We start from the raw sequence: 13,405 nt of genomic DNA, 5'->3' as shown, positions 1-13,405 counted from the left end.
AAGTCCAGGTTCAAAATTTGTTAAAAAAAAAGAACAAATAGTGTTATACTAATAACAGAAAAGAATATTTTCAATAATAATGTGCAATGGGCCTTGCTCACATTAAATAATAGTTTCTCAAATACTTTTGGCAATAATGAACAGAAATGGTTCTTGTCACAGAGTAAAAACTGCAATTGTGCAGAGTTTACTAGAATCTTATAAATTTATCAGTAAGCTTCAATTATTATTTAATATTCTATACTGGCATCCTTAATCAATCAAAGATTAACACCAGCCTAAATTCATAACTTTTTTTACAAGCTTTCATTATTTTACCGTTAATTTTGACTTTATAAAAATTACTGAATAGGAGAAATATATGAGGGGTAAATGAAAAGGTACAAATGAAAAGGTACAAAATGATGTCACAACCAAACCAGTTGAAATGGGAATATGTAGTGAGACATCTAGGGATGCAAATGTAGTGTCCAGTGTGGTTGTGCATCATTTCAGCATCATGCACCAGCACATGATGCAGGAGAGAAGCAGGCAGTTGGGTGTTCCATTCAATTGATGCAGCAGTGCATGTGAGGACATCATGGCGTTCACATAGCAAAAGTTGATGATTGAGGGGCAGCGAAGTGTTATCAGATTTCTGACTGCGGAAGGTGTTAAATCAGCTGATATTCATCGCCAGATGAGGGAGACTGTGTCCAACAAGTCAGTGAGAAAGTGGAGTGCCCATTTTCATGAAGGCCGGGAGTGTTTGAGTGATGACCCGAGACCTGGCCATGCAAACATGGTAATCACGGCCAAACTCGACAAGGTGAATGACCTGGTGAGAGGTGATTGGCGTGTCACAATGCGAATGTTGGCAGTGATGGTGGGGACCAGCGTTGGAACAGTGTGGACAATTGTGCACTACAGGTTGGGTTATCGGAAGGTGTGTGCACATTGAGTGCCAAAGAAGCTCAGCAAAGGAGTCGAGTTTGGGAGGCGAGAATTTTGAGTGGACTGTCTCTTCAGGTTTTGGTGTTGGTGTAGTTTTGCGAGCAGTTGTACAGGAGTTAAGGCCTTTGGGTAGGGTCTCTTGAGGGTCTGTTGCTTAAAGGTAGGGGTGTTGTTTGAGTGTTTTTGGGACGGAGGCTGGTCTTTCGAGTGTCGGGGCGTCTCAACCCAGGCCTGCCTGGTCTGAGTCGTCGGATATGGGAATGGTCTCGGAGTTGCCACAGCCGGAACTTCGGTTTTGTCTCCGGTGACAGAAGTCACAAAACTACGGTGGATACGTAGTAGCTTGCCGGCGGAGTACACTTACACTGTGTTCTGGGAAGGTGACCATCCCCTCCATCGTTTGCATCCCCCTGAATTGCATGTGGTTCTGAAGGGGATCTTCCCCAATTCGGAGAAGTTACAAGATGTTCGGTATACGCGCAATGGTCTTCTGTTGCTTAAAACGGTCGACCCGGAGGTAGCAGAGATGGCTCTTAAAGTAACGTCGTTGGGGGGAACGCCGGTCCAAGGCCGTCTAGCCCAAGAATGTGTTTCTACGGGTTACGTAATCCGGGGGGTGAATACAGATATCACTGCTCGGGAGATTCATGACTTGCTCGAGGAGGCGGGCCTGCCAATACTCGAGGTTCGGCGGTTTACTCGGAGGGAGGCAGAGGAAAGGGTGTCTAGTACTACTGTCTATTTGTCGGTCGCGAGTGCGACTCCGTTGGAATCAGTGAAGTTGTATTATCAACGGTTTAGATGCGAACGGTTCTATCCTCGGCCACGGATGTGTTTGAGGTGTCTTAACTACGGTCACGGGCAGGCTTCTTGTAGAGGTAGTCGCAAATGCCTTCAGTGCGGAGGGGATCACGAAGTGACGGAATGTGAGGCGGAGTCTTGTCAATGTGTCAAGTGTAGCGGACAACATCGAGCGGACTCTTCGGGCTGTCCGGAGTATCAAAAGGAGGCGAGGCTTTTGAAGTTGCGTACAATACACCGATGCTCATATGTGGAAGCGAAGGGAAAAATGGAAAACCAACCAAAAACGTACTCACAGGTTGTAGGGTCATCCCCCAAACCTAAGGCTGGAAACACAGTGAGGGATATTCCTAAACAGAGTCGGCAGGAGAAAGCATTCGATAAATCGTCAGAGGGTGTGATTCAGACGCTTGTCTCAAGAATTACAAACCTGGAAACGGTTGTGGAGGCGTTACGAGCTGAACTCAGTGAACTGCGGAAGTCCTCATGCAGTGACTCAGGTTCCACAGCAGACCGTCTCTGGGGTGAACAAGAGTCATTCGGGGTTGGCTAGTGCGACTTTCAAACGTCCGTCCCAAGGGGAGGAGCGAAGTAAGGCAGGGAGAATTTCTAAGAAGAAACGTGGAAGGAAAAAGTCTGCTGACCTCCCTCAAGCTACATCGGAATCCGAGGGGCTAGCTTCAGACATGGAACTTGGAGACAAGGCAGGGAGTACAGATATCCCAGAGGACCACTGCGTAGCATCACCAGTGGAGTTAGCTAAACTCCGCCGGCGTCCTTCACTAAATTCCATACCGAATGTCTGATAATCAGGGGGGAAAGCAGGACTTTATTCTTGTACACTGGAATGCGCATGGCCTTCGGGTAAAGAGGGATCTCCTGATGGCGGAGCAGTGGTTTCACGATGCGAATGTGATTATGTTCCAGGAAACGTGGCTCACAGGCGGGAGTTCTTTTACGTTACCGGGATTTACTTTATTTCGTTCCGATCAGACAACGGGTCCGGGCGGTGGGCTTCTGACGGCGGTGGCTGACAGATGGCCGGTTGTGCTCCAAACACCGGGCCCTGAGGCGAGAGGGATTGAATTACAGGAAGTGAGAATTCACATCATGGGTTTCTCCCTGTCGTTGGTTAACGTGTACGCCCCCAAGGGGATTCAGGATGCGGAACAGCTGGAGGACTGGAGGATGGATCCTTTTAAATCCAGGATCATGGCGGGTGATTGGAATGCACACCATCCCTATTGGGACAACAGTTGTTCCCGCCCCGACACAGCGGGCAGGATTCTATTTGACTGGATATCGTCAAACGGGTGGTGTTGCTGGAATTCGGGTGACCCAACTTTCTTTCATAGGACGGGGACCTCAGCGATCAATTTAACTCTATGTACTCCTGATCTGTTGGGGTTGGCGACGTGGCGCCCAAGCATGGACACAATGACGAGCGACCATGCTCCGATTCTGTTGAAGGTGACCTTCCCGACTTGTGTTCAGAAGGGTTTGCAGCCAAGGTTTCGTCGGATAACGGACTGGGGCGGGTTCCGGGACCGCATTGCAGCGCTTTGGGAAGAAGAAGACCGCCGTCCGGGGGAGTATTCTGCTTTCATCGGTTCTCTTCAGGAGGTGGGTGACGAGTTTACTCGGCATCAGCGGATCCCTCCCCGGGGTGTTCCTCCGTGGTGGACAGAGGAGTGCAGTCTAATTCGGGCGAAGAAGCGACGGGCTTTTCGGAGGGCTCGGCAGTGGGGATCCATCGGCTGGTGGTGCAAGTATAAGCAACAGGGGGCGTTGCTGCGGTGGAAGTCTCGGCAGGCTCGAAGGGAGTGGTGGGGTCGGATATGTGCGGACCCCCAACGAGGACGACGATTTACCGGATATTTTGTAAGCTGCGGACCCCTTCTGGCCCGTCGTCTTCCCACCATGTACTGATAACGGACGTCTCGCTTACATCGCCAAAACAGCAGGCAGAGGCATTGGCGGCTTATTTCGGGAGGCTGAGGTTGACAGGTATGTTTGGTCCCCTTCGGGCCCCTCTCTTGTTTCGAGTGAATGTTGAGGAAGGGGATTTCCATCTGCAGGAACTGATCAGGGTCCTAGGGAGGCTTCGGAATACGACTCCTGGACCGGATTGCGTAACGGTCCAACTCCTACGGGCGCTCCCCAAAGAGGGGAAGAAAACTTTATTGGAGAAATTGAATAGGATATGGAACACGGGCCTGCTTCCGGCAGAGTGGAGGATGGCTACCATATTACCAATTCTAAAACCGGGGAGGTTGGCGACATCGTGTGCGGCCTATAGGCCGATTTCCCTCACTTCTCACGTGGCAAAAGTATTTGAACGTTTGCTCTTACTGCGGCTACAGAGGGCCCTGATGGCCTCCAATTTATTTCATAACAACCATTTCGGGTTTCTGCCCTATCGGGGGGCAGAGGAAGCTGTAATTCGGATCCACCACACCATAGCGGTGGCTCGTGCTCAGAAGAAGTGGGTGTATTTGGTCTCCCTTGATCTGGAGGGCGCGTATGATTCTGTCCATCAGGAGGGTTTGATTGCTAAGCTAGCGCATATCGGGTTGTCTGGGAAAACGTTTCGGTGGTTGTCCTCTTTCATTGTGAATAGGGAGTTCCGGGTTAAGTGGAGAGGAGTGTTATCTAGTTCTCACCCGTTCCCTCAAGGAGTCCAGCAGGGGAGCGTGTTGGCCCCGCTCCTCTTTACTCTATATATGGCTGACCTTTGATTCCTACCGATGTTGTAGGCATTTTGTATGCCGACGATCTTTACATTATAGCCACAAGCACACAGGCGGACATGGCAAGGTACAGGGCTCAGCAGGCTTTAGATCATATTGAGCAGTGGTCGGCACAGTGGAGCATGGCTTTCTCTGCGTCTAAGAGTGGTATCATTGATTTTTCGCCCAAGCGATACAGGCCGATGGTCTCCCTTCGGTTGGGATCGGGGACGATTCCACAGGTAATTTCGATGAGGGTCTTGGGAATTTATTTTAATGAGACGTTCACGTGGAGGGCGCATGAAAGTCATCTACGTAACAAGTTAACAAGGGCAGGATTGTTTCTCCGTTATTTTGCGTCTCGGCGTAATGGAGCTCGTCAAAGGGATCTTCTTCGATTGATCAACTCGGTCCTACTCCCGATGGCAGAATATGGGGCTCCGCTCTTGGACAGAGCTCCACCGACAGTCATCAGTCGGATAGAAAAACCTGTTCACGTGACCCTACGTGCGGCTCTTGGAGTACCTCGTACTACTTCGCTGATTGCGTTGTACACAGAATCTGGGTATATCGGTCTGAAAGCGAGACTATACTTATGGACGATAAAGCACGCAGTGACGCACATTTCCAGGGGTCGTTTTAGTTCTCTCCATAGCATACTATCGACTCGGCAGGGTCTTGAACACTACAGATGGCGTAGTTTTCAGGAATCTTATGTGTCTAGGGTGGTGTCCCACCTACGGAATCTAGGGATAGCGACTACGAAGATTTACCGTCAACAGAGTCTGCCGCCGAGCTTCGAGAAGGTAGATTCGCGGGTAAATTTCACTATTTGCAGGGCTGGGACTTTTCGTATGCACAGTGAAGACAAGGCTGTGTTCGAAGAGTGGGTGCGCGGTAGCTGGGGGGGTGGTCACTGATAGGGACAGACGGGTCTAAGTCTCCTAATCGGACGTCGATGGGTGTCTTCATCCCGGAGGGCAGGAGAAGTGAGACGTGGGGGTTGGCATCGCAGTGTGGGATTTTCGGGGCGGAGGCGGCGGGAGTAATGCGGGGAATAGCTTTGTGTTCTCAAAATCCTCGTCCTACAGTCTTGGTTACGGATAGCCGATCAGTGTTACAGGCGATAGCGAATGTGGGGCACACCTCGGCTGCGATTATTATTGATATTGCGAAAGCGGTCTCTTCTTTCCCCCAGCCTTTACAGTTGGTGTGGATTCCGGGGCATGCTGGGATAGTTCTTAATGAAGAGGCGGATAGGGCAGCGAAGGGGGCAAGCCTTACGGGGTCTTGGAGGGGCCCTCTGTTGCCCATGGATATTCACCGGATAGCGTGGGAGGAAATTTGGAATTCGTTAAGGGATTGTTGGGCTACGATCTTACGGAACAAGGGTAGGGATTATCTTCGGCCTTTTGATCCTTGGCCGTACCACCATGCTTTTTCCAGGTGGGCGGAAACTCTGCTGGCAAAACTATGGACCGCTACGGCTCCTCTGAACAGTTTTCTTTATTCACATGGACTTGTCCCATCCCCAAATTGCTTGTTTTGTGGGGAGGCGGAAACAACCGAGCACTTCTGGCTAAGGTGCCCAAAGTATACAATGGCTCGGATGGAACTGGTGAAAAACCTCAGACTGAATTTACTGGCAGTACAGACGTTGTCGCCAATTTACTGGCCCCAGGCAGACATGTCCACAGTGACCCACATACGACTACTCAAACAGTACATTCAACGGACGGGCCGCTTTACCTAACAAAGAAGCGCCGCTTATCGGAGAAAAAGCAAACACAGGCTGAAATCTCCATATGAATGAGAGAGAGAGAGAGAGAGAAAGCTCAGCAAACTGCAAAAGGAACTGCATAGGGAGTTGACACTGCAACACCTGTTCCAGTATCATGAAGATCCTGCTCTCCTGGAGCGGATCGTTGCCGGTGACAAGAGCTGGCATCATCACTTCGAGCCAGAGACAAAGCGGAACAGCATGCAATGGAAACATGCATCATCACCTCTCCTAAAAAATTCAAAGCTGTGCCCTCAGTAGGCAAGGTGATGCTCACTGTCTTTTTCGACATCCAAGGTCTGATACTCATCAAATTCCTTGAGCATGGAAAAACCATTAACAGTGACATGTACTGTGAGACACTCTGTAGCCTATGCAAGTCCATCAAGAGCAAACAGCCTGGGCTGCTCATGGAGGGAGTGATTCTACTCCATGATAATGTGCATCCACACATCTCCAGGGTCACACAAAGTGTAATGGCCAAATTCAAGTGGGAGCAGCTTGAGCATCCACCCAGACATGTCGCCCTGAGATTTCCATCTGTTTGATCTGCTCAAAAAACATCTCAAAGGGAATCGCTTCAACTCAGACGACAAGCTGAAGGACACAGTGGAGGACTGGCTCTTGTTACAGCCACAGGAATTCTGGGAACAGGGAATCCTTCAGCTCATTAAACAGTGGGATAGTTGTGCTCAGGCCTCTGGTGATTACTTTGAATAAAGACTTCAATTATATCCACAGTGTCGTTTCATACCTTTTCATTTGAATAACCCTCATATCCAAAAACATTTAAATAAATTAACTTATATAAGTTTGAGAATTTGATAAATTAAAATTTTAAACTCAAAATGAAGAAAAAACTCAGTTTTTCCTCATTTTAAGGTATGTCTTGCCTAAGTTTCAGCATCAATATATTTTACTTATAGAATAACATACATAGCCAGATATATTAGTAATATCAATCTGCCAGATTTTTATCAAGCTATATTAAGGCTAATTAATAATCAGAAACAAAGCAATTTAGGTAGAATTGCTTTGTTTCCATAGCTTCCTACAAATGGATTAATTAATAGCTCTTAAAATAAAGATTAAAAAGAGATCTGGTAGCTTAACTGAAAACACAACTACACAGCAAGCAAGAGTTGCACAGTTTCAGATAAACTCTTTTCTTCCAAAGTATTCTAACTTAAAATTAAAAGTTAATTTATTTTTAATTATTAAATTTATCATGAAATGATAACTTAACCACTTGTAACCAAACTGCTTTATTTTGGATTATTAATTAGCCATAATATAGCCTGATAAAAATCTGGAAGATCTTTTGGTATATTTACTTATGCCTTGCCTAAACTATATTCAAACTTTTATTGCATACTCAAAGCTCTCAACTACCTGTTTTTTGTCATGTCACACCCTATTCAATGCAATCATCCTTTTAGCCCAGTTTCAAAATGTCCACCCTTTCCAGGAACAACTAATCAATCATGCAATATATGGTGAATCAATCTATCAATCAATATCACTTAAACAAAAGCTATGGCAATGGTATAGCAATCTGAGTACTAATGCCATCCTGTGGTCACATGAAATTTTCTGACCACATGTTTTATTACTGTTCATCACTTCTGGAGTTCCACCTCTGCAAGTAAATTCTATTTCTAGTTATGCTGTAATTTGTTTGTCTTTAAAAGCAATTTTCGTATTAATTCAAGATAAGTCATTAGGCATAGAAGAATAGACTAGAGTATTTGAATTGGCTAGAGTATTCAGACAGCTATTTCAACAAATAGAAAATTTTGCTATTAGGGATAGTAATGTTCAATACAATAAGTTGAGTTTAATATCTTTTTAAAAATATTTAATCTAACTATAAACTTGTTATAATAGTTTCTCTTCTGTATCTGGAAACATGTCATACTTTTCTGTAATAAAGGAAAATTATTTTGAGAAATCTACACTGCCACATTTTGAAGTTTAATATATTCTCAAAGAAAGAGTTTATCAAAAATCCATTCATATTTACCTTTATGAGGTATTGTACTCTACATTACTATCCCCATAGAAAAATTTCTGCCTACTGAAACTATCGTATCTGAAAATTTGACATTTAAAGGAAATACTGTATTTTTGCTGTTATTCAGGTTAACAGCTATCTCAAAGATGATGCTATTGGCTTAACTGCTTTTTAAAATTTACCATTCAAACTTTCATAGCTGATGATAATCAGAGCAATAGTGAACCAAATACACCTCCTTTCAAGAAGAGAATAAATGTTTCTGGCAGTATAATATTCACTCCTGGAATTAAAAACTTTCCTAAGCTTTGTCAGCTCCTACCCATAGAGATGAGTTTGCAGAATGCACATTTTATTGATGTATGATCAACATAAAAACACAAGTCTGTGGTTCTTTAGAAAGAGAGCATCACCCAAAAATATGCTAAGACTGTAGTAGCAATCGAGAAGACAAGGACAACTTTCAGAGCCACTGATATCCTTGATAAAATAAGATGTCTATATAAATTTAACTTTTATCTGAAAATAAATTATCATTGAATTAAATTATTATTGAATACTGTTCAGTTAAAGTTACTCAAGCATTGAATAACTTATCACAATGCAAGTAATAACTGCATTATTCTTCACATCTCATTGAATATGATGTTTGCTACTGCAGATTGTGCCAGTCCTCTCTATTCACAAAGATATTCCCAAACAGTGCCGTAACATCAAAATTTCATTGTGCCCAGACTAAGAGTGCTTGATTATCAATGATACTCTTTCACTCTCTTTCACATTGTTCAATAGAGTCATAGAAGAATTGGTATAAGAAATGAAGCAAGCTCTATTTTCTATATTTGCTGATTGGCGTAATGACACTGAGTTGGAAAAGATCTAATGTAGCTAATAAGTGTCAGAATTTTTGGCAGAAACAGAGAAAGTTGCTGCAAAATTCCTGGACGTGTTTGCCAACAACAGAAAATTTCTTCAAAAGTATGTGTCAGATATTTGAAAAATATGGCCTTTGCTGGAATAACTGCATTGGTTTAAATATCAACAATGCTGCCTGTAATACTGAAAAGAACAACAGCTTGAAGAGCAGAGTATTAGAATGCATTTCTTTTTTTTATTTACATGCATAGGTATCTCTACCATATCATTCAAAATGCTATAAAACAAGGTAAGAACAATTTTTGTAAAAGTATGGGGTTTGATTCAAATATTTAACTATTTGTCAAAATCATCCATCTCAAAGAGTTTTGTGTTTTTGTACAGTTGAATTTAGGAAACCAGACATGTCACTATGAGATGGCTGAGTTTGAAAGCAGCAGTAAACTGGACCCTTCAGTTATACAAAAGATTAAATTCATATTTTTTTTTTTTTATCAAAGGAAGAAACAACTATCCCTATGACAAAAATATATCTGTTATTCTTTGAATAAGTAAGCTGTTGTTTTTGCCAGAATAATTTTGCCTTACAAAAAGACAAACCTCAAATATCTAGGTTTTCTGATAAAATAGTTAATTTTTTGAAGATAATTCTAAATATTTCAAACTAAATCATAATTTTCTAATTATGAATAGATTTATTCAAGATTCTCATTTGTACAAAAATGCACACAATGTAGCTGATATGGATATTACAGCTGTAAATCAAGTTTGTGATGAAACTTTGTATACTGAATTTGCTAGAAAACAAAATTTACTAAAAGTTGAAAATGATGTGTTTACTTCAAAGATAAAAAGCTTTCTATATAACATCTCAGAACTTCTCTAAAATTAGTATATACTACTTGCAAAGCAGATTGCCACTTAAAAATAATATAATTAAAAATAGTAAACATGTTAATTATTAAAATTTTGCAAAATTCCTTGCAGTTTTTCTCAATTACAGTACTTTTGTGATAGGTTTAAGAAAGTTTTTAACTTTGCTGCAACTGAGAGGGAAGTGTTGTATGACAAGTTTCAAAATTGCAAATGTTTTTTGAATGAATTTTTGTTGCTAGTGAACTGCAGCAAAAATTCATCATATTCTCTAAATCTATTAATATGATGTGGCAGTATATGTCAGAAAAGAGAGATGCAAGTAAAAAACTTAGCCACTTTTGAGACAAAAGAAAAGCAAAGTTAGTTTTGACTATTCCATATAATAATGCAAAAAAAAAATTTTTAGTATAATAAAAAAAAAACAAAGCAAAAAGTAGAGGCAGTAAGAGCTTAAAAAGTATCTTGCTATCATTTATATCATTAAAAATAAATGAATTTGGAGATAAAAAATGCTATGGACTCAGTAAATCATTGCTTCATCAACCAAAGAAATGCATAAAACAGTATAATGAAAAACAAAACCCCAGCAATAATTAGTTTATAAGTTGCATATTTGAAAAAAAGAAATTTTATTTGTATCAGTCACAATAAAAAAAAAAAGTTATGCATTAGGTGTAAAATCAAGTCAATATGCTGCTAGTCTTTTTTCATCCATAATGCCAGTCCAAATATATGAAATCAGGTTGACAAGTCTGCATACTGCTTTCAGAATAAATAAAAATGCTGATATTAAACAATAGTTGATGAAACAAAAAAAATTTTTTTAAATCAATATTGAATCAAATTGTTTTATGTAAATATTTCTCACAAAAATTTTATGTCTTGTCATGTCAAGTAAATTGAGGAAATGATATAGTAGATAAGACTGAATTTATTTTTTCTATCTTATTGAAATAGAACTTAACTAGATTCTAGACTTCTTTGCTCATTTTTAAACCTTAAAGGCGATTAATTAAAATTAAAGAAGGAAATATTTAAATTGTTTTTGTTTTTTTAATAATGTCTTTGATTTAATTATTATACATACTATACAGATATCATTATTTCTGTATTTAAAAGATCAATCATTACACTCAGGAAATTAAAAATATTCTTTATTCATTAACATTTCCAGTAATTATACAATCATCCTCAGTTCACAGAATCAAATGAACAATGTTTCTGAATTTTTCTTAATCTAATATTATATTTTTCTTTTGGTTCAAAAAAATCCTTAATAAATTAATTTTGTTTATGTTCTTTAATAATTTTATTCTAAATTCATCAAATCAAATTTATGTTCTATATCTATCATTTATCTGTGCTCTTTACAAGGTATAGATGACCACAGAATGGCCAAAAAATGTTACTAAAAAAAGAATTTTTTTCTGAATGTAGTAGTTTGATCTTTTAAATTATGTCATTGTGCCAAATTTCACATAGTTTTATGACATTATTTCAATGTATGTAATATTTTGAATATATTGGCAGATGGATAAAGTTGTTAACATATAAATATAAGCATGGAAAATAATTCAGAACAACAATATAATAAATTCTCACATGCATATTCAAATAAATTTTCTAATAAAAGATATGTATGATAGACTTACTATAATCATCCAGACAGTAGCATAACTAGAACCAATATTAGAAGGAACCTGAATTAAAATACATAAACCTACTTGCACTTAATTCATAATTCTGCGGATACAGATACTAGTGCTACGGATGAAGAGTAAACTCTTAGATACATTGTACGTAAACGTGTATTTGTCATTCAAATTTTTTTCCTGCACTTATTTGATTCTTTTCATTTATAAACAAAAAAATTCCAAAAATTAGACATATTAACTAAAATTATCATCAAAAAACCCTAAATACAATAAAAAATAGAACATTTATTATCCAAACAAATGCTTTCGTCCACATATAATGGCCATCTTCAGATTCCAAAATAGAATGAATGAATAGAACAGGAATTACTGTACTGTACATTTGAAATTAAAAACATTCAAAAAATTATGACTCATTAGGTAAATTTATAAACATTCTATTTTTACTGGATTTAAGGTTTTTGGACATTAATTTTAATTTATACACATAAGAGAGAGCCCATGCTCCTCTCTGGTTACTTTACTACATCCGGATCAAACGTTTCAAAATAAAATCAATTACTGCATTATTTTTACCGATCAAACAGATTAAAATTAAATTTTTAACCTATTCTTTTGAGGTTAAATATATAAGGTATAAATAATACTATTTTTTTCTTTTTGAAAAGATTAATCTTCTCAATTTTTAAAACACTTATACCTCACCAATCATTTATATTTAACAATTAAGAATTTTAGTTTTTATCAATGTCCTTGATTTATGAACTTAGAACAGATAAATCATACAATTACAGATTTTATAACTTGTACAATATTGAATGACTTCACAACTATATTCTGAAAAATAAATAATTGATAATAACTTCCAAAATAAACTTATTAAATGTAAATTTGCATACAAAAAGACATTCTAAATGATAAAGTTTATTTTAAGTCATTTAAATAACAGCAAAGTATATTTATATTTTAAAAAAAGAAAAATGTGTCCTTGAACTTCTACAAATAGTTAAAACGAAAGGTTAAATTTCCTATTTTCTCACCTCCTTTTAATTTCTTTCTCATAAAACTTTAAATATGGATCTATTTGAAACGAATGATTCAATTTCGGTATGTCTACTTTCTTATTTTCTTCCATTATCTAACTAAGAAAATAATATCTAGTAAAATATTGTTATTCGTCTGCTTATGTTGTTAGAACTGTACCAAATCGAGATTATGGCTGCTAATCGTCTGCTTACATCGCTATTATAACTTTATCATCTGAACACCAGAGGCGCTTTTTAAATCTTTAAATAGAATTTAAAATTTTTAAATATAATTTTTTAAATAATTTTTAATATTTTAAAATATTAAAAATTAATAACTGTCTAAATTTCGAAATATTTCATGAATATTTATAAATTCAAACAAAAAACATCTGAGATGTAAAAAGTTGCTTCAAGTAAAAACTCATGACAATTTATATAACAGCGAAATTTTATCTTAGGAAAAGATAAGCTTGGCGTTTTTTAAAAACTATTTCCGCCCTGTGGGCACTAAGAGAGCCTCTTTCAGCAAGTCCATTATGGATTCGGTGAGGCCCATGATGGGGCGGTCGAGTGGTGAGGGACGGGAGCAGACGAATCCGATCGGATCACTACCCGAAAATTCCTGGGGATAATTCGACCCGTTCGGATTACGAACCAGGGTCCCCCAGAGCGGTGGGCTTCCGCCTTGACCGCTCGGCCATCAGCCCATCAAA

The 13,405-nt window shown here is 39.3% G+C and overlaps 1 protein-coding gene across 1 annotated transcript in view; it reads right to left on the bottom strand.

The window, feature by feature from the left end:
- Positions 1-12,910, bottom strand: part of LOC111620519 (1,4-alpha-glucan-branching enzyme-like) — a 52,369-nt gene extending 39,459 nt beyond the window's left edge. The window contains exon 1 of the mRNA XM_023362446.1: positions 12,705-12,910. Within this exon, the coding sequence (XP_023218214.1) occupies positions 12,705-12,799 (95 nt within the window). The 5' untranslated portion in view covers positions 12,800-12,910. The remainder of the gene's footprint in view (positions 1-12,704) is intronic.
- Between the last annotated feature and the right edge of the window lie 495 nt (positions 12,911-13,405).

This window comes from Centruroides sculpturatus, unplaced genomic scaffold (assembly GCF_000671375.1).
Source record: "Centruroides sculpturatus isolate CEXI.00-Female unplaced genomic scaffold, Cexi_2.0 scaffold265, whole genome shotgun sequence".
Taxonomy (NCBI): Eukaryota; Metazoa; Arthropoda; class Arachnida; order Scorpiones; family Buthidae; genus Centruroides; species Centruroides sculpturatus.
Note: the sequence above shows the minus strand (reverse complement) of the source record. Positions and strands in the feature narration are given on the sequence as shown.